Source organism: Tauraco erythrolophus, chromosome 1 (assembly GCF_009769465.1).
Source record: "Tauraco erythrolophus isolate bTauEry1 chromosome 1, bTauEry1.pri, whole genome shotgun sequence".
Classification (NCBI taxonomy): Eukaryota; Metazoa; Chordata; class Aves; order Musophagiformes; family Musophagidae; genus Tauraco; species Tauraco erythrolophus.
The window spans coordinates 132,864,041-132,888,686 of record NC_141465.1 but is presented as its reverse complement, the minus strand read 5'-3'; the positions used below and the strand labels follow the sequence as shown (position 1 = coordinate 132,888,686).

General features: G+C 41.3%; 1 protein-coding gene across 1 annotated transcript in view; it reads right to left on the bottom strand.

The window, feature by feature from the left end:
• Positions 1-24,646, bottom strand: part of TENM4 (teneurin transmembrane protein 4) — a 380,735-nt gene that overhangs the window by 206,175 nt on the left and 149,914 nt on the right. The window contains 3 exon segments of the mRNA XM_086614637.1: positions 14,604-14,839; positions 16,922-17,020; positions 22,223-22,475. Coding sequence (XP_086470763.1) covers positions 14,604-14,839; positions 16,922-17,020; positions 22,223-22,475 — 588 coding nt within the window.

Below are 24,646 nucleotides of genomic sequence, written 5' to 3'. Positions count from 1 at the left end.
GTTCCTTCTTAGGAGAACACTATATTTTAATTTAGTTCCCAATTGCTCTTAATAGGGAAGAAAAAAGCTTCCAGCTGAAGCATCACATTTCTTTGAAGCCTTCAAGGAAGTGACTAGAAAGACCTGTTATAAAATGAAGCAGTTAAACTCAATGTTTGTTCAATGCAAAGAGTCAGCACTTCCTATTCAATGTCTTCCTAATTACCCCTGGGGATCAAAGACTTTCAAGTGATTGCCTGTCCATTCAAACTGCTAATAGATGATCACTGGCCCCTCCAGTGCTATAGTAGCTTGCTGGATGCTTGTAATTTCCTGTAGGAAAGGGAAAATGCAGTTTTAAATAGGTATATTTAAATATTTTTATGGGTATTTTTAGGAGGATTTTTTTTTTTAAGTGTCACTCTATAGAAAAAAAAATGAACATGAAAGTGGTGTGGCTAATATGAGGAGCCATCTGCTTAAATACAATCTGTAATTTCCTTCACCATCTACATCATTGTGGAAATAGAATAGGAAGTTGAAAGATGGACCTCAGGAACACTTTGCTGCTACTAGGCGGCTTACTGCACCGAAGAAACCTATTTCAGCCCCCACAGCTCTGGTAAATTCGGTGTTACACACACTCAGGCCTTTGTCAGTAAAATAATATTTTCCCTTCTAGATACCCTTTCTGGCAAAGACCATATTACTATAAATATTACTGAGATATTTCTTCAAGATCAAAGTCAATTATAATATGGTCCCACTGTACCTCTAAATGGAGTTTTAATTTGTGTATATAATATTAGAAATAATGGTTTTCCCATTGGGGTACTCACTTCAGTTAGAGAAATGAGGACAGGCAGCCCTACCAGAGGGCCTCCTCCTACCTCGCTTTGCAATTACAAAAATTCTGGGCTAGCCTCTTTTGGACAGTATAATTTTACAAATGCCGTTTCATTACACACATACGAACTGTGAGACTCTAATTAAAAAGGGTGTAATTTACATAGGTAGATCAACAACCTCTCACATGCTTCCTTCCTTATTATCTCCACCAGATATTGCCAGAAAAACCTGTTTTCCCAAATCGATAGGATAGGTTGCCTAAAGTCCCTAAAATACAGTTTGCTATTTGAAAGTCACAAACAATACCTGTCGTCTTCTATCACCCCAGCACAGGAGAGGTGGGATTAGAGTTTAAATCCAGTATCGCAGCTCAAGGGTTAAGATCTGAATATCGTTGTAGAATGTGATGCACGAGCTGGTCTCTCAGATGGCCGGCTGCTCATCTACCCTTCCAAACACGAACAGGATTTTATCGCAAAGACAAGTAAATGATTTGAGAGCGCTGCTTGTGGGTTAATCCTAAAATCAGCTGAAAACTGCCTTAGTGTCATTAGTCACCACACACATTCTAATAGCACCGGAGCCCCAGTTGGGCTGTGCTAGTTGATAGCAGAAAAATTTCAAAAAATTAATCCCCTGATGTCCAAAGCACAGGTTTAACTTTAGCTTTGCTTAGCCTGAGTAAATCTAGTGACTTCAAGAGAATGATGGAGGAGAGAATTCAGTACGAATTTAAAAATTTTGTAGATCAGGGCCAGAGAGCTCATCAGCATCGTCAAAACTGAGCTCCAAAGCAGCATCCTACCAGCTTGGGCACTTTTTGAAGCGATCTGAAAAAATTTAATCTCGATGTATTCAGGAGCATCTCATTGTTTTAAGCGCTTTGGATGACAAATGCACGGGTATGCTTAAAGCAGGCTAAGAATGTTTTAATTTATTTTCTGAATTTTCTTTACATAAACTTGAAAGACAAGCAGATTGTTCCAACAGTTCATCTGGAAAGGGAAAAAAATCCCTTTTTTTTTTCCTGTCCAAAAGCTCAGCAAATGGATACAAATGTACAGTCTGCGAAAGCTGATAAAGTAGGTGACACAGCACTATTAATGACGCTGGAATTTTTTTTTTTGTGTCCAGAGACCATGGGCAAAATCCAGCACAGGTACTATAAATCTAAGTGAATGGTTCAGATCAGTGTGAAAAGCTCTCTCAATAACAAAACTTAACACAACCTGATGATTTGTTCCCTTGGACTTAGAACCAAATCCAGCGCATAGATTAAGGCGAGTGCTGACAAGTGCAACCCACAGTGTTCTCTTAAAAGACCCACAGCCATCTTTACATTTAATTAGTCCTAAAAAAAGCATTTGCTAAAGAAACTCCAAGTTCACCAAGTCAAGCACTCAGAAGTGAGCAAAGAACAGAATTAAGATTGCTTGTGTGATTTTAGATCAGCCCCTGTATGCATATGTGCTCTGTAATAGCCTTTAATTCCCTCATCACAGGCTCTTTTTTTTTTTTCCACTGGCCCAATGCTGAGCAGAACAATTGCACACAAATTGCCACTCAACCCTGGCAACTCCAGCATTGTAGCATGTTCAATTGCTTTCTAGGGATGCCATATGTGCAGCCTGGTTGGTAGCAGTAGGAGGGGGTTGGAAAGGGAAGGAATACACTCAGTGCAGACAATTTTGCTACTGCACTCTAAATAGGTCCCTACTGAGCATGTGTGAACTCAGATTTTCTAGTTTTGTGGTAGCCAGCTCTGGGTGGATCAGGGATATGATAAAGCACACACTATTGTTTGTTCTTCCTAACAGAAAAGAGGTGTCGTGATTCTCCGTGACCTCCGTGCTTCTGTAATATGAACATAAACCAATGGTAGATCCAATAGTAAAGTTTTGCATAAGTGAATGACCACGCTAGAGGTACGGATCCAGAGCCCTACTCTTATAGGTCTATTTAGGGTATGTTCACTTGTGAATACTTAGGCCGTGATTATCTTGTTTCATCCTTAAATACGACTGTACCAAAGTGTTTGCTCATAGAATCATAGAATCATAAAATGTTTTGGGTTGGAAGAGACCTCAAAGATCATCTAGTTCCAACCCCCCTGCCATGGGCAGGGAAACCCTCAGGGACATAGTACATTGCCTCGTCCCTTCACCCCAAAGACTACGTTAATAGTAATGAATTTAACAATACCAAGCAGTGTAACTTGATAGTCTACACCATCTATTTGTCAGAAGGGACTCTACCATAATTTTGGCTCTGGTCAGCCAATATCTTCTGAATTCCTGTGCACAGTTCAGCAAGCCAGGACCAGAAATCATTCTGAATACATAGTTTGGGTGTGATCATCCACAAGAGTTTAACAGAATAGAAATGCACCCATTCTGGACCAGTCGGATGCCCAGAATGGTCCCACATACGTATTTCACCACTTGGAATAGCCCATGATCCAATTTGACTGGAGAAGGTATACTAATATAAATAAACTGTTACTGATCACTTGGATTAATACTTTTCGGAATATCCAGAGAAGTTGTAGATGTCCCATCCCTGGAAGTGTTCAAGGCCAGGTTGGATGGGACTTTGAGCAACCTGGTGTAGTGGAAGGTGTCCCTGCCCATGGCAGGGGGGTTGGAACTAGATGATCTTTGAGGACCCTTCCAACCTTAACCAGTCTGTGATTCTATGAGTCGATCGTTATGCTGAGATTGTGGGATTTTTTTCACCAGAAGCCTCAGGAAGCCCTTTTGATGCTTGATTTCTTTATCATTTCTGCCATAATTAAATAAGATTCTGCTCCACTGACAGTCCAATTAGAGTTTCTTTTGAAATACTTAGTGTAAGCACAGCCATCACCTCTGCTAACTGTCTTGTTCTGCTTTGCTTTTCAGAGAATCTCTTTACATAATGAAGTGATGTCAGGGTTGTGCCAGGCAAGCAAGGTGCGATGTTACGTGCTGCCATATTTGAAAACAGCTAACATATGCTGTCCTCATCATCTTCCCAGGCAAAAGCTTCTGACTGCAATAAGGACAGGCTTGGAAGTTAAGCTATGATAAAATCAAATAAAGCAGAAGATAGGAAGAGCTGGTGATGCTGGGGGAGTTTATTAGTTTTTCACTTAAACAACAACCTCTAAATATCTATTTATTGAGCATCAGATTCTGATATCTCGCAGCGAACTGTGTAAGTGGTCCTTTTGGAGCTTTTAAGTTTCATCATAAATGGTGGCGTTGAAATCTTGTCACAGAGGGAAAGAGTGGATTGGACTTTTTGTTCTTTATTTTGCAGGTCGTCTAGTACATTACCTGGGCAGTATACTTAACAACACCACTTCACTTAACACTGTAAAGATGTATACCTACCACACAGCTCAACTTTAACTACAGGTAAAAAACCTTTGGGAACGCATCGCTGCACATATCTAATAGAAATGTATGACCTGGTTGCAAATGAGGCTTTGAAGCCATCTTCTAATTTATACTAGAAAAGGATGGGAGAGAAACACTAAACTATAATTGAGGAGTATTTTTCACTGTCGCTGACATCCCTAACCGAGCTTATGACTAGCTACCTACAAAAATGTATGGTATGTAAAAACACTGAAAAAAAAAACCTAAACACATTACAGGAAACATTTCTTTCTGTCTCCACTTAACTGCAATTAAATTACATTTCTTCACACTAATTAGTATGAAATAAAAACACAGACTCGGGGAGAACTCCTTCCAGTAGATATTAAGATCTAAAATTGATTCCTTCTCAGTGTCTCTGTGCAAAGGTCAATCTACGCCGTGAAATGAAGATTATAGCAGCACATCTGTGCCACTGCCATAAAGGCAAGGCCAGCACTTTCGGTGTCAGTATGCTGTTATTTTCTTTTCTAGGGGCTTAGAGCAACTATTATAACTCACTAAAAGCAACTGATAAAAGCTTATAAAAGCTGAGAGCCCATATCGTACCATTTAATAAAAACAGATGGAATTAAACTCATCCCTCCTTGTATTAAAGATTCTTAAATCCAAGGAGGAATCAGGCACCTAAAGGGCTGACTGCGATATTATGTGTGGTTTCACGGCGCGCTGATGCAAACGCCAGGATCAGATAGAGCCCCATGGATATGCAGTCTCAGTCTGCTTTCGACCAGTTAAAGAATCAGTCATACTGGTGGTCTGCTTCTACATGGAAGTCATTCTTCCAGTGGTCTCGCAATGATGAAAGAGGATCAGACTTTGACAAAAGGACCTCTTCATTCAGTGTCAAAATAAAACAATAAGCAGAAATAAAAAAAGTAATATATAAAACCCCAGAACAATAGAGAAACAGAGAGTTATTTATATAAATCTAAGACCATGCAGAGCATTGATAAAGGAAGCCGAGGACGTGAAGAAAAAAATACATGGCTTGAAAAAAACAAAGAACAATAGGACATTTTTAAACTGTATTGAAACCTAGTAAACTGAGCAACAATATAGCCATTTACTTGATGGAGATGGGGAAATTGTTAATAATGTTATAGTAAAGGCTAAAGTGTTCAGTAAAAAATTTTGTTCTGTTTTTTGAAAATAACTAGGATAATGCAATTATTTCACAGGAAATAATTTTTTTTTTCCAGTCCATTAATAACCAAGAATTCTATTAAACTACATCTATTCAAGGACAAACATTTTTAAATCTGCAGGCTCATTTAACTTGTACCCAGTAAATGAGACGAGCTATCAGAAGACAAATCTGACTCACCGACTAATACTGAACCAGCTACCAAGAGATTAGAACAGGGTTAATGCTGCACAAATATTTAAGAAGGGAAGAGAAGAGGATGTAAATCACTTAGACTGAGTAGCCTGACATCTATTACAGACAAAATAATGGAAAACATAACAGAGAATTCAACTGCTGAAGAATAAAGAAAGTGAATATATGGTAACTCAGGCCAATCATATTCCTTCTCTGAAAAATAGATCTTAAGAAACAGTTACTCACTTCTTGACAAGATTACAGTTTAGTAAGACATTTGTTTTAGTTTGGTGTGACTTTTGATTAAAGAAACAAGCACTTTCCAATGGTAAAAAGCAATGTATATATGTGCTTAAAAACTAACTGAAAGACCTTAAAATCATCATTGCTGGTGACCAACCATTAAATGTTAAAATTTCTTGTGAAATTCAACAATTAATAGTCGGCCTGAAATTACTCAACATTTACATCAATGTTAAATAAGTAAATATAAAATCATGGATGACTAAATATGCAGATGACTCAAAAGCTATTCAAGTGACAAATAAAATGATGGGGACAGAACAGATAAATAGAAGAGCTGGGCAGCTACTAAATTTGAACAATGCAAACAAAATGTGCGTAAGGTTCCAGCCTATACACTTAAGATAACAACAGATGGCAAGTTGTGTCCATGAAATGAGACAATGGCAACTGGAAAAGGAGAGACTGAACATGACTTAAGGAGTAAGCACAAGAAGATGCTGTATAACAAAATCCCAATGTCATTTTTATAGCCAAAAAGAGCTAATGAGAACCCTACACATACAAGCTGGGAACCAGTGGACTGAAGTAAGTATGTGACTTGCCTAAGTCAAAATGATGGAGTAAGTGGCTGGTGTTCACTTGCCTGCAATGTCCTGAGAGGTCTGTCTACATGATCTGATAGTGTTTATGGCTTTTCACAGAATCACAGAATGTCAGGGATTGGAAGGGACCTCAAAGGATTATCTAGTCCCATCCCCCTGCCTGAGCAGGACCACCGAGATCAGATCACACAAGAACGTGTCCAGGCGGGTTTTGAACATCTCCAGAGAAGGAGACTCCACAACCTCTCTGGGTAGCCTGTCCCAGTGTTCTGTTACCCTTACTGGGAAGAAGTTCTTCCTCATGTTTAAGCGGAACCTCCTATGTTCCAGCTTAGATCCATTTCCCCTTGTCCTATCATTGGATGCCACTGAGAAGAGCCTGGCTTCATCCTCATGGCAGTCACCCTTTCCATATTTATAAACATTAATGAGGTCCCCCCTCAGTCTCCTCTTCCCCAAGCCAAAGAGACCCAGCTCCCTCAGCCTTTCCTCATAAGGGAGACGCTCCACTCCCTTCATCATCTTTGTGGCCCTGCGCTGGACTCTCTCCAGCAGTTCCTTGTCCTTCTTGAACTGAGGGGCCCAGAACTGGACACAATATTCCAGATGTGGCCTCACCAGGGCAGAGTAGAGGGAGAGGAGAACCTCTCTTGATCTACTAACCACACCCCTTCTAATACACCCCAGGATGCCATTGGCCTTCTTGGCCACAAGGGCACATTGCTGGCTCATGGTCATCCTGCTGTCCACCAGGACCCCCAGGTCTCTTTCCCCTGTGCTGCTCCCCAACAGTTCAGTCCACAACTTGTACTGGTACATGGGGTTGTTCTTACCCAGACGCAAGACTCTACACTTGCCATTGTTGTATTTCATTAAATTTCTCCCCGCTCAACTCTCCAGCCTGTCCAGGTCTCTCTGAATGGCAGCACAGCCTTCAGGTGTGTCAGTCACTCCTCCCAGTAGTGAAAATTATGGCAGTGAAAATTATGAAAAGAGTTTTAAATGAAAATTATGAGAATTTTCCTAATTCTTCCTGCTTCCAATAAACACTGAATTAGTTCCTAAAAGATGCATTACTTGCCCAGGCTCTTTATCAGTGCAGACTTTGAAGTGTGAACTGCTTTGCAAAGCAGAAATTTTGCTGCCCAGTTCAGAATGTGTTGCCGTCAAATGGAATACCTAAATTTTAATACTTCCCAGTTTGCCTACACTGGGCAATTCTAACAAAATTAGTGGGTTTCTGTTACCTTCTACTATCCTTTTCCTGTAATATTTTCTGGCAGTATCTCTCTTTAAACAGCATATACATCATCAGATATTTCTCCTGTCCCAACTCTTTTAATGTCAGGTTGCAGATCTTCTTTAGGGCGAAACAGTGAAGGTTCTTTAGTGAAGTTTCTATGGTGAGTTTTTTTAACACTCACCTGAACGATTTGCTCTTCACAAGAATAGCTTTAAAGTGGGATCTTGTACCTTCATCACCTCTAAAATAAAGCTGCAGTTAAATCACTTGTACTTTCTTTTCTATGAACTATAAAGCTAACAGTGGACGTTATCCAAACACACAATGCAAAATCCAAACCAAAAAAGAGATGCACACAATCCTCTAATAATACAAACAACTCTTCCTGACTCTGCAGATGATGGAAAACAAGACGTGTCACAATTCACATCACCATCCACCTAAAGCTGCAAAAGAAGGCAACAAAACAGGGGGAAATATAAGACCAAATATAGCTCCTCTTGGTTTCACTTTTGTGTCTTTCTCATTTCTCTAACAACTGCTGCCTTGTGCACAGGTACCGCGCTGACAATCAGATGCCTGTTTGTGGTCACGTTGGGCAAAATGTATACATAACATTCCTCAGTGTAGCTATACTGAGCTATACTTTGAGGATCTATCTGTGTTTTATACAACCATGTGCGTGCACGCATGTGGAGAGGAAGATCTGAGAATGTCAGTAAAGCGATTGAGGCTGAAACATTTAAGTGATTCACTGTTTCTTTGTTGATCTGACCAGGGAAAGTTTCTTTTGCCAGATTCCTGCAGGCAGCTTTCTTGAGCTAAGCACTACTCAAGCAGCCTCTCGTAAACTTTACACGCAGCAGCTGCCTTCACTTGTTCCTTAACAAGGGCGAAGTGTGATTGAGGCTAACATGAAGTCCTGAGATCTTTCCATCTCTCTGCTACGGTACTAAGGATGTAAAAAGATTACTTCAACTCGTCTGAAATCGCACACTTTTGAACAATCAGCTGGAAGCTCACGTTGATGGCATCCCTCCATGGGGCTGAGACTACTGTCATGTCTTAGCTTTCCTGAGATAATTTACAGAGGCAAAAATTTAGAGTTCGACAACAAAAAAACAAGAAGATCATTCAAAAATTGATTGAAAGGTCAACATCCATCTTGATGTATTTTCTATCTTTAGTCCGATCAATCTGCAGAATCAGGAATATATAAAAATATATGCAGACTTTTCCAGGGTTGGTCCGGCTCTGGGACCAATGCCATTGACTAAACCAGTGCTAAAGTAAATGGAATTGCTCCAGTTTAAGAGGAGCGCGTCCCAGAGAAGAATAAGGCCATTATTTCCTAAATGGTATAGGGTATGAAAGAAAGATCAAGATGTCCCTTAAAGTGTACGACTTAGAGTGGCACTGACCATGATTGTATGCATCTGGTAGCTTTGACAGAAAAAAAAAAAAAAAATCAAATTCTACCATAAAAGATAAAAACAGTAGCGCTGGGTTGTGATGATGGTTCCTCTCAACCAGTATCATGAAATGTTACGGTTCACAAACATCTATAGTACATAAAATATATTACTGATAATAATATAGCACCTTTCCGACTGGATCTCACAGTTTTATAGATTAAGGGTAAAACGAAGTAAATAAGACTCAAAGTTACTGAGTGAACTGTGTGCAGTAATTTTGTGAAGATGTGAAAGAACCAAGAAAGGACCTGGAAGCATCTCTTTGGATGACAGATTGACTTCATAATGTAAATGCTTTGCTAGAACAAATTGTTTAGTGACCATTTCTGCATTTTATGTAAGATAAGATGGAAAGAGAAAACACTGAAAGATCCCTGTAAATCAAAAGAACAAATGGCAAAAGTAGCAAAATAGAGCTACAACTGGTTTCAGAAAAGAAATACTAAAGCAGAAAATGAAAGAAACTTGTTGGCAGGGTAATAAATTGGTTCGTATTTTGTTTTATATTTTAACTATTATAAGGTATAAATGTAGGATTAACAGATACAGCTCAAGTTTAATAATTAAGCATTACAAACTTTTCCTGTTGATCTCAAGTGGGATGTAAACGCCATAGTAATTGTTGTACTATACATCCAGAGCTAAGTAGTTAGATAGCTAAGAGCTCTGGAGAACCGCTTTAAATTGGTTTTATTACATAGCATCAAAGAATTGTGGACAAACTGAGCTAAATTTAGCTCTCAGGGTGATTTTTAGACAATAAAAAGAAAGACACTTTATAAACACATCATAGTCCTAGCACAGATTTACTGTCAAAGCATTTTGCCTGTAGCAAGCAACACTGTTCTCTAAGTGAAGCTGCATCTGTAAAGAGTTCAAACGAACACGGGGCTGAAAAGTAGAGAGAACTCTGACTCCAATCAAATGAACGACTGTTTTGGCTTCCTAATACGTTTTCCAGCCCTAACTTTAATCTAAATCAAATGCTCATCTTTCCTCCTGTGCATGCAATGCAACCGCAGAACATGCTTAAGTATAGGAAAATTGCAAGTGCCTAACTACATCAAATTGTCCTTCCATCTAGTCTGGAATCTCCATCAGGCAGAGGACAATACCTTCTGTTTCAGAAGAAAGAAACTATTCTCCATCACTAATTCATTTAGAAACTGTTCCGTGGATCTAGCCAAACAGCTGCTGGGCATGGAGGTCTGGACAATCAAACAGGTCTTTCTCTGTTTCTAAACCCAGCAATTTTTCTCCCAAGCAGTAGAGCAACGTCAGAGACTCTTTGCAGTCGTATTCTAGCAGGCCTGGCATCTACCAGGTACACAAACTCTGCTGGCAAAGTATCTGGGATAGCAATGTACCTTGTGGAATTATCTCCGCTGTAAGAATCTTGCTGTAAATTAGCCCCCTAAGGCAAAGCTCCATGGCATACAGACCCCATCACATCCCAGCAAAAGCCATGAAAATTTTCCTTGTTTAGCTGTCAATTGAACAGACAGCCCTAAAAATGAATTTAATTTTAAAGTGGTGTCTCTTCACGACCTCCTGGAACAGCAAATTAGCAGGTCAGTTACAAGCTGCTTAAAGAAGCCTTTCATTCCAGTGGTTCCAGCAGGGCCTTTCCTGCCACGTTAATGTTACAGCCCCCATCTGCTACGGCGTTTCTCTTTGGTCTTCTCACCCCACCAGACAAGCTGCTGCCGAGCTCGCCAGATTTGCATAAGCTGTGTGTGTGCAAAACTTTGATGTGCATTGTCGCCACCGCCTTAGTGTGCGTCTCTGAATATGTGAAAAGGTGGCAATGAGTCAATCAAAAGCTGGTTAATTCAAATGAAAACCAGCTTCTGGTGTTTAATTTTATATTTCGTTTGTTATTATCTCTCCGGACCAGTGACTCAGCTCTGTAAAACCTTCAGCTTGATCACAGTGCTGACACATGATACCAGCTGTTTGGCTGCTGTGGACTTCTATTTATGCCTCCTTTCCTTTTTTCCGAAAAAGCCCAGCAAGTTAAATTAACCTCAGTCTTTTAAACACCACAAAGACTTTCACAAAATAATGGAAATTCTGCCTTAAGTAAATGATTTAGAAAGTGTTTTAGATGAATTTCAAAAATGAACTGGTTTCAGCAAAGAACTTCAGAAATAGAATCATAGAATAATAGAATGGTTTGGGTTGGAAGGGACCTCAAAGATCACCTAGTTCCAACCCCCCTGCCATGGGCAGGGACACCCTCCACTACACCAGGTTGCTCAAAGCCTCATCCAACCTGGCCTTGAACACTTCCAGGGATGGGGCAGCCACAACTTCTCTGGGCAACCTGTTCCAGTGCCTCACCACCCTCACAGTGAAAAATTTCTTCCTTATACCTAATGTAAATCTGTCCTCTTTCAGTTTAAATCCATTGCCCTTTGTCCTATCACTACATGCCCTTGTCAAAAGTCCCTCTCCAGCTTTCCTTTAAGTACTGGAAAGCCGCAATAAAATCACTCTGGAGCCTTCTCTTCTCCAGACTGAACAGCCCCAAATACCTTGTTGTTTCCATGCAGCTCTGCCTGCCTCTGATGGTGGCCCATCACAGTTGTCTCTGAGCACCTGTCACACAAAAAGTACTGCCAACAGTGAAGTCGCTCATGGATCTCCTGGTGTCTCCAGCTCCACACGCTTGTACAGGTAGGTCAGGCCTGCGATGAGGTTTTTCCAAATGGACGACTGTGATGAGCATCCTGAAGCCTTAGCCATTACTCTGAAGTATTTCCATTAACTGCTCAGTGTATAAAAAAACAGAGTAAATGCCAAGCCACTGCCATGGGACCTGATCCAAAGTCCATTCACTTAAATGGGAGCCTTTCCAATGACCTCAGTTTGCTTTGGAGGATGAAAATGGTCATTAAAAAGATAATTTCTGCGGTTGTTTTAACTAACAAGAGCAGGTGGAAAGTAGCCAATTTCCCAGCACTCACGGGCCGTTAGATAGATTAGATCTTCTTACTCATGATTAAGTTATACCTTACCACTCAAATCGTCCCCATGGCATTGAAAAGAGCAGGATACTGCTTAAATGAGAAAGGTATCTGTAAGAAAATGCAACTATGCAAATATAGGGGGGAAAAAAAAAACAAACTGGAGGAAAATCAGTAATTTCTCTTGCAAACAGACCAGGTTATATAAAGAATGAACAAGTCTCTGCCAAGAAATGCGTAGTTTTTATCAGAATGCAAAATATCTCAGCTTAACTTAGTGAAAGTACAAACATTTTGACTCCTTGATTGATTTTTTTTCTTTTGGGTTAGGTGATACAATTCTCATCTGCAACTTGACAGGATGTAGAAAATAATTACAAATGAAAAGGTTATTCATAATTTTTAAATGAGTTAATTAGTAAACCCCGCCAGAGTCACTCATTACAGTAATTAATAATTGATTATACTTGAAATTAAACACAATTTTTCATCAAAATCTAATTAAATATCTGCCTTTTTGCTTGTTGATTAGAACACTGGGCCTGGTAGAGACAATCTTTGCTAAATATGTTTATGCTGAACTGAACCATCAAATTTGATTTTTAATAATTGATAGTTCCTTTAGAAATTAGTAATTATGACCCATAATTACAGCAGTTCAACCTGATCAGCATTTCTGGCACCTTGCCAGCCCATCCGTGGAGCCTGGCAAATGCCACGGAGTTCATCCGAATGGAGAAAAAAGGAGGGGATAGTGCTCCATGGACCTACCTTTCAGCCACATTAACTGTGATTTTAAACTGGAGCCTGATCTTTTTGGTACCCTGAAAAAGGGTTTTGAATTGGAAATACAGGTTGCCCAGAGAAATTGTGGATGCCCCATCCCTGGAAGTGTTCAAGGCCAGGTTGGATGAGGCTTTGGGCAACCTGATGTAGTGGACGGTGTCCCTGCCCATGGCAGGGGGGATGGAACCGGATGATGTTTGAGGTCCCTTCCAACCCAAACCATTCTACGATTCTATGATTCTGTAATACCAGATGGCAAACCAGATTCTTCCCAATCTATCGAACAGCACGCATCTCCTCCGTCAGAATTAACAGGCACTGCTATCCTGAGTCATAACAATGCTCCTCTGACACGCTGAGATAATGTCCAAAGGATCCATGTTCAGGGCAGAAGGAGAATACCAGACAAATGAGAAAGGCGAGTCCAAATGTACGTAGCGAATGATGAAAATTGACTGCATATTTCATCAAACTGCTCCTGATTTAATGTTGGTTAATTAATCACTCCTGCTCCTCTTACAGGAGGCATAAAAGTGCCCAGAGTACGATGCAAGGCAGAAGTGGAAAAGTGTCAGTCATTAAAGAAGTGTACATAAAAGGAACACAGTAAAAGCAATCCTTTGTAGTAGTGCTAATTATACTCATGTGAAATGAAAGCAAAAATCTTTCGATCCAGGCTAAGATTTGTAATTCTAACCACAACCTTTTATAGATCATTAGTGTACAGGAAGTCACAGCGAAATCAAAAAGACTCATTTGTGCCATGAGAAATGGGCTTTTTTACCTATGATCACATCTGGAAGTGTCTGACAACTAGAGTTTGCACCACTGACGGCTTAAAATAGAAGTCTAGAAACGGACTTTTGTAAGATACAACACAAATATATATATAAATATATATAATTTATGTAACATATATAATATAACAGAAATACCACATCTAACTGAAGAAAAAGTAATGGTAACACCCCAGCTTTACATGCTGAAAAATACAATTTTCACTTCCAACATTTCAATTACTTTTGCAACAAACACTGAGAATACTTGTTTGCAACGAACAATGACAACTCTTATAAACCAAAGAAATTCAGATTATGTGCAGCACAAGCAAAATCCACTGCTGTTCCACCTAAGTAGCCAATTTCCCCAACTCCCCTACTCAAAGAAGGCCTTCTTGGACTACAATTTATACTCAGTCCTTTCCCATCCTCCAAGTCACTCTGTGAACTCCAGTACTGCTGGTTAAATGGCTAGATGTGCCACCAAAAAATAGAATAAAACCACATTTTTGCACGTTAGGATCTTGGATCTGACCCTATTCCTGTCAAAGTCAACAGCAGACAATTCCCACAAACCTGGATGCAACTCCAATTAGGACATGGACCTCACTGCCTGTTTTAATGAGCTACTTTGAGAAAATCTGGTGAGTTTGTCTCACTCCACGTACACTTTCCTCTGCAGAAAGTAAACAGCCTATGCCATTGAAGGGAGTACAACGTATGACTTGTGTCTTATAAGCTCTTCTGGCTCTAGGACATGTGTTAGGTTCCCCTGCAACCTCAATGAAGTTAGCAGAGGCCTTATTTCCCCGTTACTTTGTACCACCATCTCGACCCTCTGGTTCCCAAACATTAGCATTATAGGTGACTTTGTAGAGAAATAAAACAAAAGCAGGAAAAAAACCCAAACAAACCAGAAATAAGCTTACCTATGAAATACGCCAGGAGGATCACCAGCGTGACTGAGATGACAATGGCACTCAGAGCAGCACATTTCCAGTTACAGTACTTATAGGGTTTCTTCAGGTTAAAGGCAGGCCTAGAGAAGGTACTTCTGGGAAGGGGCCTAGGGGGAGGTGAGTACACAGTGCTGGACGTCAAGGGATATCCCGGCGATGTTGTACAAAAAAGGGGAGAAGTGCCTCCAGGTTTGAAGAGGAAGTGCCTGAGGGAAGAAAGACCAACAGCAAGTGACTCCTCACACAGCCCGAAGCCGCCGGAGATGTGGGGTGGGAGGATGGTGACTGCTGCAGGAGCAAGGAAAGCAGCTCCACACAATGCTGGCTATGGACATGGATGGCATGCACGAAAGAGAAGAATAAAAATCAAAGGCAAGTCACGTAGAGTAAAAGAACACAAAACAAACCAGAACAAAAAAATCACAGTGCCAACAGTGCCACAGAGAAGTCTTTGAGGGCAGGAGTCCCCTCTGTGGAAGAGCTGGTGTTAAAGTGAGATGAATACCCCAAGCACAGCTTCGACAGACTGGTGGCACAGGCAGCACCGGGGGCCTGCTCACGCTCCCACAGAAACGCCCTACGGAGACTGAAGAGGAGCATGGATCAGATTAAAGAGGGGAAGGCGTTTACCAATTCATTGATCACTGCATGAGAGCTTTTTTTGTATGGCATCGGTGAATGGAGATGGGGAAAGAGAGCTTAAAAGCCATTCCACAGCACCCAAATTGTCACAGAGGGGAACATTCACACCGTCCCCGCCCGGCAAATTTAAGCATCGGACAATGGCACGGCTAAAAGCATCAAAGTCCAGAATTCGAGTCCTGTGTATCGCCAGCGGGGAGAGGCATCTGCTTCTAGAAAGCAGTCCAGAGTATCATGGTTTGATGCCTACCTTTAAAAAGTGTGAATTACTGTCAAAGGCAACAGCGTTTCCTGCCCAGTGACACATTGGGAGGCACCACGTTTTGCCTGTTACTACAAACGCAGCCTGAGAGCCAGCCTATGAGGACCTGGTGTGAGACCCAGGAATGTCCGCGCAAAAAGAACCCACTGCAGTCCGTGAGTTCCTGAAATGGAATGTCCCAATGTGAGCTCTCTCCACGGGAATCCTAAATGAAAAACCTAATTTCGGTGGGACATCGTGAAGTACAAAGCATTCAAATTCTGGGAATGAAACTTGGGCAACGGATCTGACTCGTCGATCGCCATGCTGATGTAAAGCGAAAACGCAGCTTGCGAGGACTGAGGAACAGCCTCCTTCTGCCATGGCTTGTGGGGTCGGATTTGCAGCCAGCACAAATGCAATCAGCATGGGTCCATGGGAGTCAGTCAAGCCGGTGGATTATACCAGATGAAGACGTGACTCTCTTTTTCCCCTCGAAGTCACTTGTGCAGTCCCAGGGGAAAACATCACGTGCAGAAACATCACCATGCAGAAAAGCCACTGATTCATGCAGCATAAAGTAACATAGAATTCTCAAAAAAAGGTGCTTGTGCTTTTACAGCCATGGTTTTATTGGTACTCTGAGCATGAGTGTTGAGTATTAGAGAAAGATTCATTATTTCTACTAATGCTCTACATCAAAACATTCATTTTTACGAGGATTCAGATACTCTTCTGTGTCTGGGAAAGTATTTGTTTAGACACAGAGGTATCTGTTCTCACCAAAGAGGTACCTGCAGCATTCAAGTACACCAATTAGATCTTCAGTTAACGATGCTGCTAAATCAGAAACTGCCAACACGGAGTTGACATTTTTGGCACTTTGACTAAGGATCAAGTTAAAAGCTGTTCATAGCTTAAAAGTTAAATGATAAAAAGTTACGTAAAAAACCAGAAGGGATGGTAAAGTCAAAACCAAAGGCTTGGCTTACATCTAACACTAGTAGGCACTTGTAAGATAAGGTACGTGGAGAATATCAATTTAAAAACAAAGTACCAGGTTGCAACCACAACACTGGTTTAAGATCTTTATAAAAAATAAATTAATCTTAGTTTATATGGGACTCAAAATTGCTGCAGGTACTTCTGACTAATGAAATTTCAAAACAACAACAAGGGAAAAAAAGCAAATGGCATGCTGTGGCTCACTAGCATATTAATGAGTCTGCCATTAATATGTACAGGACACAGTGCTCCAAGCTCCAGAACCTCATTTTTTCAAAGCCATCTTGGAAGAGGCCAGCAATGGTGCTGCCCTTAAAAATCACTGATATGACCAAATGCTTTCATGCAAGGATCATAACGACTGTACAGTAAACAGGAAGACCACGTAAGTGTCACATACCCATCATTGTAAGCACCGTCATGTCGGGAGGAGGTGAGAATGTCCATCTCAATGAGGTTGTCCTGCAATGTCTCTAGGAATGTCTGCTTTGCTATGTTTCTACATACATATGGAAACATGAATGAAGCCAGTGAGTCATGCATATATGAAGTGTGATCTTATAAACCACAATGGTTATAGTGCAGTTGTGCATGGAATTAGAATGATGGACCATATATTTATATGTATAAGATGCTGCACATATACATATATAGCTTTTAAGAAAGTTCACTTCTTTCTATACACCATATGTATGCATACACACACATATAAGCACACACGCCCATGTGCATGTATAAAAAAAAGTTGATGCCTTTGTTCATTTCACATTATTTATCGCCAGTGACACACGAGACCTTCTGAACTGCTGGATTCAAAAGAGCAGATTTCAATCCAGCACAGCTGTAAGGTTGTTACACCTCTGCATCTGGGTTATTGTTCCTGTGACAAGGCACAGCACGGCACCTGTATCCCACTGCAGCCAGTACCTTGGTAGCACGTTTCCATCTAATGTCTTCATGGATTTCCAGTGACAATCTGCCACTCCTTGGCTTACGTTTCAGTTTCACATTTGAGAACTTTTTAATTACCAATTTGATTGTTTTGTTTTCTTTTTTGGAACAATTACTTGCCATCTAGAAATTTCGAAATGCAAGTTTTGCTCAATATGAGTATTCCAAATAAAATTCTCTCAATGATAAACAGACAGAAGCTGGAAAAAGTTTATGGTGTAACCCAAATTCCAACACCAGAGCATTGACTGTAATCTGGATCATACAGGCAATAGGTGAGATACTTAGAGCCTGCCGATGACAACGCCTGGTTTTGACTTTCCACACAATGGTGGTATTTTGCAATATCTGACCTCCCTGGTACACACTTTGATGAGTCACATTTTGACCTATATATGTTGAACTGTTTCGTACTTTTTGAGGAGAATAGCAGAAACATAAAGAACTAAGTCAGAGGCACAGCTGGAAACAGACTGTGTCTTTCTCACCTTCAGGCTTGTTTCTCAAAACCTGGTAAAAGAACATTCTTCCCACCAGTTTTAAAACAAAAACCTAGTTCTGATTTTGCCCATGTCTGTTTTCAGTATCAAAACTGTACCTAAGCCTGAACGTGAACAAATTCCCTGGCCAAACCTAGCAAAAGGAACATCACAGCGTTGTGACACTTTTATCACTTATGCAGGATTAAGTGCTTACAGGCTATAAGTGTCACGATGTGAACTCAAAGGAGAACTCCTCTGTCACAGGAACTCGATCCAGGTAACACGCTATTCCAAGAGAAACCAGCCCTGTCACATTATACAGACCTTGATACTGTCTGTTCTAAAATGTCCTCAACCTTAATTTTCATTCTGCTTCCTCCTCTTCCTGCTGCTAATGCCAGCACTTGTTTGGCTCAACTCACTGCTTCTGGAGGCCTCTGGGCTGCTTTGACAGAACAGATCTACTCCTTGATCTGAATGAAAGTAAAGTGACTCCTATGCATAGCTTTGGAGTAAAGTGGATCAACATGCATGAGCTGTGTGTCACAGCACTCGAGACATCAGTCCATCCCCACGCGTCTGCAGCTTCCTCGCATTCCCTGGGAATGCAGGAAAGGTCGGATGTTGGATTCAACACAAAAAGAAGCAACACACGTGCATGCGCTGAGCATTTAATGGGTAAGAGGCAAGGCATCTAGCAACACACTAATCAATAAAAGTTCATCAGTAGTTAAAATCCATGTCAAATTGGTTCCATGAATTTCAGTTGTGGATTGTCAATAAAACAGAAGAGGTGAGGGTTACATAAGCTTATAATGTATGTATTTGCAACAGAGAGGTCGCTGGGTCACCGAGGTGACTAATGCATGACTGTCCTCCTCACTGAAGGCCGGACAGAGCCTGGTCCCTTGGAGATTACCTGTGATCAGCTGTCTACTCACAAACCACTCTGCCTTCTCATTGAGAGTTGTGGGTGGCAGAACCTGACCTTATGTAATTAGCACATGAAATTTCCTGGGAATGGAAGCCTCTTGAAAGCTGTCGGTTTGTCAACTAAATGTCCACCATCTATTTGGCATTTATTTGCTCCTGCAAGGTCAAATGTAAAGGAACAGGCCACAGAAGAAGGAATAGTGAGGAATAAATATGGGGGGAACTGACTTACCTGTCAGGAGTGACTGCTGAGCAAAGATCTTCTCATCACAACCTTGGTAATACATTGCTTTTAAAGCAACAAAAAAGGGAGCAGACAGGAAAAGAAAGAGGAAGAAGGAGAAACAGAGAAAAGGGAGTAAAGGGAAACTAATGAAAAGAAGGGAGAGAAGAGGAGGGGCTCTTCCTCTTGCAACATATAAAGTTCTCAGATATAGGATGTGCTTATTGTGTCAGTTGTAGACTTGTGCTACACATCGCTGCTTGCCTTTGCTTAACAGTATGGAAAATTCCAGGCAGTGACAAACCATCCTAAATTCCCAGTTGTGAATACTGCCTGGAGTCCACGGCAGTCAAAATCAAGCCTCTGCAAACCCTGGGGTGCTCAAAATCTATAACGGTAGGCACATTTCACAGCCTGTGACTATCCCTATTTAAAAGACGTAGCTTTTTCTTCATGTTTTCTCTGTTATCTAACGTGGGATTTAAAAAAAACGGATATTCAACAGAAATACAATTCCATTTTTGACATGAGATTACTATAATCTCCTTTTGCTATACTTCAAAGGTCTTAATTCTTGGATTAATGTCTCTTGGCCAGGATTTATATTTTTACATGTTGGACATTTTATTCTCTTAGGTGGAGGTCTCTTTCTGGTTCTCAAAATCTTTGCAGTGGGGAAGGTCAACTTCATGGAAGAGGTGAAATTGCACATCCAAGTTTGCTAAACAGCTCTGAAGCTTGGTCTTCTATGTCTACAGAATTCCCACCAAAGGAAACAAAAGATCTCTGCATGACTGGTAGAGGTTTGTCAACCATTTACTGATCATGTATGCGGCACAGCCTCTTTGCATTGTGACACCTTTATAACATTTTATTTTCTTAATATTGTTGAATGAAGGGACAAAAGCCTGCCAGTCGTGCTCTGTAAATGTGCTCACTTGTGTTTGGAATAAAATTACACATTCTTTTCCAACACGTTCGTTGTCTGAAGGGACCCTGGGCAAAATTACGCCATTCCAACCAGTGAGGCAAAAGCCACACCACCAGTCTTGAAATGACCTGTTTTCTACTTAATTAATAAATTGGTTAAATTAAGGATCAATTACGAGTGTGACTGAGTTGTGACACAAGTGAAATCATCAAATTATGCAGAAGGATCTCTTCAGGCAGGTAGACCTCCAACATTCAGTCCAGTTCACAGCAACAATGTGACCATTAACTTGCAGAAAGAACAATCTGCTTCAGATGTTGAAAAAATTTTCATCCCCAATGATTTTGTGGAGAAGAAATGAGGACAGTCTTTAAGGATGTATTCATTTACAATTTAACAGGAGCAGTCCAGAACCAGCCAGATAATTGTTCTACGAACTCCTACATTTATTAAGCTGGGACAGGGTCGCTCCTCCATCTCCCTCTCCAATTGCCAACAGAATAGGACATATGGGGGCAGGATGTTTTCAGCAAAGACCTTTTATCTCTGGCATGCCTCCATTGATCCAGCAGCCAGGATGCTCCTTCTCAGTTGCAAGGTGGTGGGTTCTGAGAGACTCCAGTTGATGTGGGAATGTCTTGGCACTATTAAACCAGTACATTATTCTTCTCCGAAGAATTCACAACCTTATTTACAAAAAGGCACAGGGCTTCCTCCAGAATTATAGAGGATTATTCACAAAAGTGCTGCAGGAGTGGGGCCTAAGTATTTTTTTACGTTGTTGTTGGTTTTTTTTCCAAAAGAAATAACACATAAATGTCACTGTTTGGGTATATATTCTCAAGAATCAGTAACAATATAATTACTGAAATTGTTGCCAAATCACACTTGCAGTACTTGCTTATAATTTTGTCTAAATCTTTTGGATCCAGCTTCTTAGTAGGGTCTTTTTAATCAAGTAGTAGCAGAGAAATTAATTATCCTTAATGCCATAAAACGTTAGATTGAGATCTGCTTTGGAAGTTTCAGAGGGCCAGCAGACACAGCTCGTTCCCAAAAAGATTGACAGACGTGTTCATTTTTATAAACTGTTTTCTCAGTAGAAGCTGGCAAAACTGGGTACGTTGTGTCCCAGGATACAGACAGAGCTACCACTGATCTCAGTGAGATTCTCACAGGCAGTGAAGTGACAAATTTGGCCCTTGGCTCAGTTTTCAGTTAGTATATGTTTTTTTGCTGTCTAAAATCTTTCTTGTTGGTTTGAGAAGGTAAGACTTAGGCAGCTAAGTAAACCATGTTAGGTCTGGAAGACTTCTCTCCAGACTGAAAAAGAAATCACATATGGGGCCTAATGACTCCAGAATCTCCAGTGGCTTCACAGTAGCAAAGGAAATAGTGAAGCAGAACCTCTGGAGAATGCAAAAACTGAGTTTCAGGAAGACAGCAAGAATCAGATGCGCTCACCATTAGATGGGAGGACTGAGGCTGAGTAGTATGACAACTCCCTTTTCCAGAACCTACATAGAACCTAACCAAAGCTATGAACTAGAACCACTCAGTGCACCCTTGTCACACCCTTCGTGTGCTGCATAGGTGGAAAAGAATTTAAATGCTAAATGGAAACATCATTAATTGATTGATGCCCTGCTATCCAGTGTTTCACGCTTGCTGGAGCAATGTTGTAGGACAGTAAAATGCAGTGGCTGACCTCTCCTTATTAGGTAAAACATCATCAGCGTTTCCTGAATGATGTGCTACAAAAGTATCTGCTTGACAAGTCACAGCTAGAAGGCTAAATCTTTTCAATACATTGACTGATTTCAGTTTCTTAAATAGGATATTGATTTATCTTACCACATAGGAAGAAAAGACATTAAAGGAAAAGAAAAGAAAGAAAACCAAGAACATTTTAATCTATGATCCTGATTCCAATTTTAAATGAGGAAAATAACCTTATGAGGAGCTGTTAAAGACAATATATTTAGTTTATGAAAGAAGAGCAATTTCCTCTTCCCCTAGTCCAAATAAAAAGACACAAGGAACAATAAATACAGTTGAAAATGCTTAAGCCAAATACCAGTTCACAAACTGGACAGCTAGCTACACAGATGTGTGTATTTTCCATAACACCCTTAGCACACACAGTCGGGACATTGTAAAGCACTAAAGAAAATGACCTACCTAGTCTCCAGTGGGATGTTACTGTTAAGTAACCAGTTGTCCTGAGCATGGGCTGGCTCTTGAGTGCTGGCTGGTTGTTCTCCAGAAAGAGAGTGGTCCGTAGGAGCTGGGCTGGGGTTGCTGCGTGGAGTGAAGTTCCCTCTGTTTAGGGAATTGATGGAGGCCGCGTGATGTTGATTTGGGGTGTGAGCATGTGATATCGGAGGTGGTGGAGTTCTAAGTCTTGAATGATTTTGAAGATTTGGAGGATGATCTATAACAGAAATAAAATATTTTTAAGGTTCATTATTTGAGTTGCTTCATACTGCACTCATTTCTGCGCAGGCAATCCTAAAAAGTATGAAGGCTGGGATGCCACATATCCTAAATCAAACTCAAAAGGGTAACATAGCCTTGTTCCATATGCTCTAATGACACTTGCATTGATCCCTCAGCCAGCTAGAAAAATAGTTCAGTTTCATGCAGAAAAGTCATGAAAGCTTAAAGCACTGCAAAAAGGCTGTCCTCACAGCAGAGCTAACTCCAACGAACAACTGCAGGTTGCAAACTGCAATCTATCTGTGACACTGATTTGCGATAAAGCATGAAAAATACAACCAGTCTGGATAGATAACACTTTGGAGCAATTTTATGATGGATATACAGCTCCCAGTGAAGTTTGTTCTGCCTGGTTTGCCAGAGAACTTCCAATAGTTAAGTCAACAAGAAGACTGAGAACACATTTAATCATAGACTCAGTTTAGGGAAAGCCATAAAACTGTGTCAGGGTTATACAATTTAACGAAATCCAACAGTTTGTACTGTTAGAGATGTAGTCAAACCGAGTAAAAAATGCACGCCACACAAAAACTGAGGTGTCAGGAAAATGAAACATCTGGTGAAGAAAGACGTAAAGATCAGTGATACAGCTACTTTGAGTAAAACTCAAAGTATTTGTTAGTCAAGAGTCTGAGGGAGGTAGGTTGAGGAACACAAACATTTAGGAAAGACAAACCTAGGGCTGATTAAATTAGTATTTTTTAATTATCAAGGATTTTTTTCACAGGTTTTCTAGAAATGAATTAAAACTAAAACATTTGATGGAACTGGAGGAAGACTGACAGTTCAGCATACTGGATATGGGATACAGGAAACTTATTCCTCTCTGATTTTAGTAGTTAATGCTTTTAAGTCATCAATGCACAACACATATCTGATCCCTTATCTGGAAAAACAAAACAAAACAAAACAAAAACACACTATATGTTATCAATCTAATACTTACCAGACAGACTTCTGTATCAGGTGTAACTAACACTCATGCACTGTTGTGCTGGGTTGGTGTGGGGGGGTTCTGGTGGCAGGAGAGGGGATTTGCTCCCTGTGACTTCCCTGGTTTCGGAACCGGGTCAGACCCGGTTCTGGCCACCAGATCGGACTCCCATCCCCCTCGGGGTTGAGCTAGTCGGCGCCTCTGCGAATTGCCCTATTGAAGTTGGGACAAAGGTGCTTTGCCCAGGAGTGAGGACAGAGGAGGAGGGCACTGCCCCCGCTCCCTGGCTCCCAGCCGGGCGGCTGCCCGCGCTGGCCCAGCGCCACCCGCTGAGAATGGCGGCGGCGGAGCCATCTGGGGAACTCGGGGAGCGCTCCACTCCCGGGGTGCCCGCTGAGCTGAGTTCACCCAGAGAGGACTGAGATCTGAGAGAAAGAGCCACACAGACACCAGGTCAGTGAAGATAGAGCAGGAGGAGGTGCCGGAGCTGAGTTTTCCCTGCAGCTGGTGGTGAGACAGCAGGCGGCCCCCCTGCAGCCAGTGATGAACTCGGTGGGGCAGAGACCCACTCGCAGCCTGTGGAGAAGCTACATTGGAGAAGAGATACCTGAGCCTGAGGACAGTCGTGGAGCATGGGATGCACGACAAGGTAGTGATGCATCTAGAGTCCGTGTGACAAACCACGCCGGAGCGAGTGGCAACAGCTCCCTAAGAATTCGAGACTGTGGTAAAGCCCACACTGGAGCGATCCGATGGGGAAGGATTGCATCCTGCAAGTAGGACTGCTGCTGGAGAAGTCTGTGGATTTTCCTTGTGAGTAGGGGATCCACTGGAGCAAGGGAAAAGGGTGTAAGGACTCCTCCTTCTTTAAGAAAGGAGCAGCAGTAACAACATGGGATGAACTGACCTGCACTCCCCCATTCCCTGTCCCCCTGCGCCGCTGGGGGAGGAGGTAGAGCCGGGAAGAAAAGGAAAGGGGCGGGGAGATGTTGTTTTTAGGATCTGGCTTTTGTTTCTCTTTATCCTCTCAAGTAACTTAATGTTTCTCTTTATCCTTTCGAGTAACTGTTAATAAATTGTTTTGCTTTATTCCCAAGCCGAGTGGGTGCTCCTTCTTTCTTCTTGGCTCGACCTTTTATTACATTTTCCTCCTCTCCACTTCACTGAGGGGA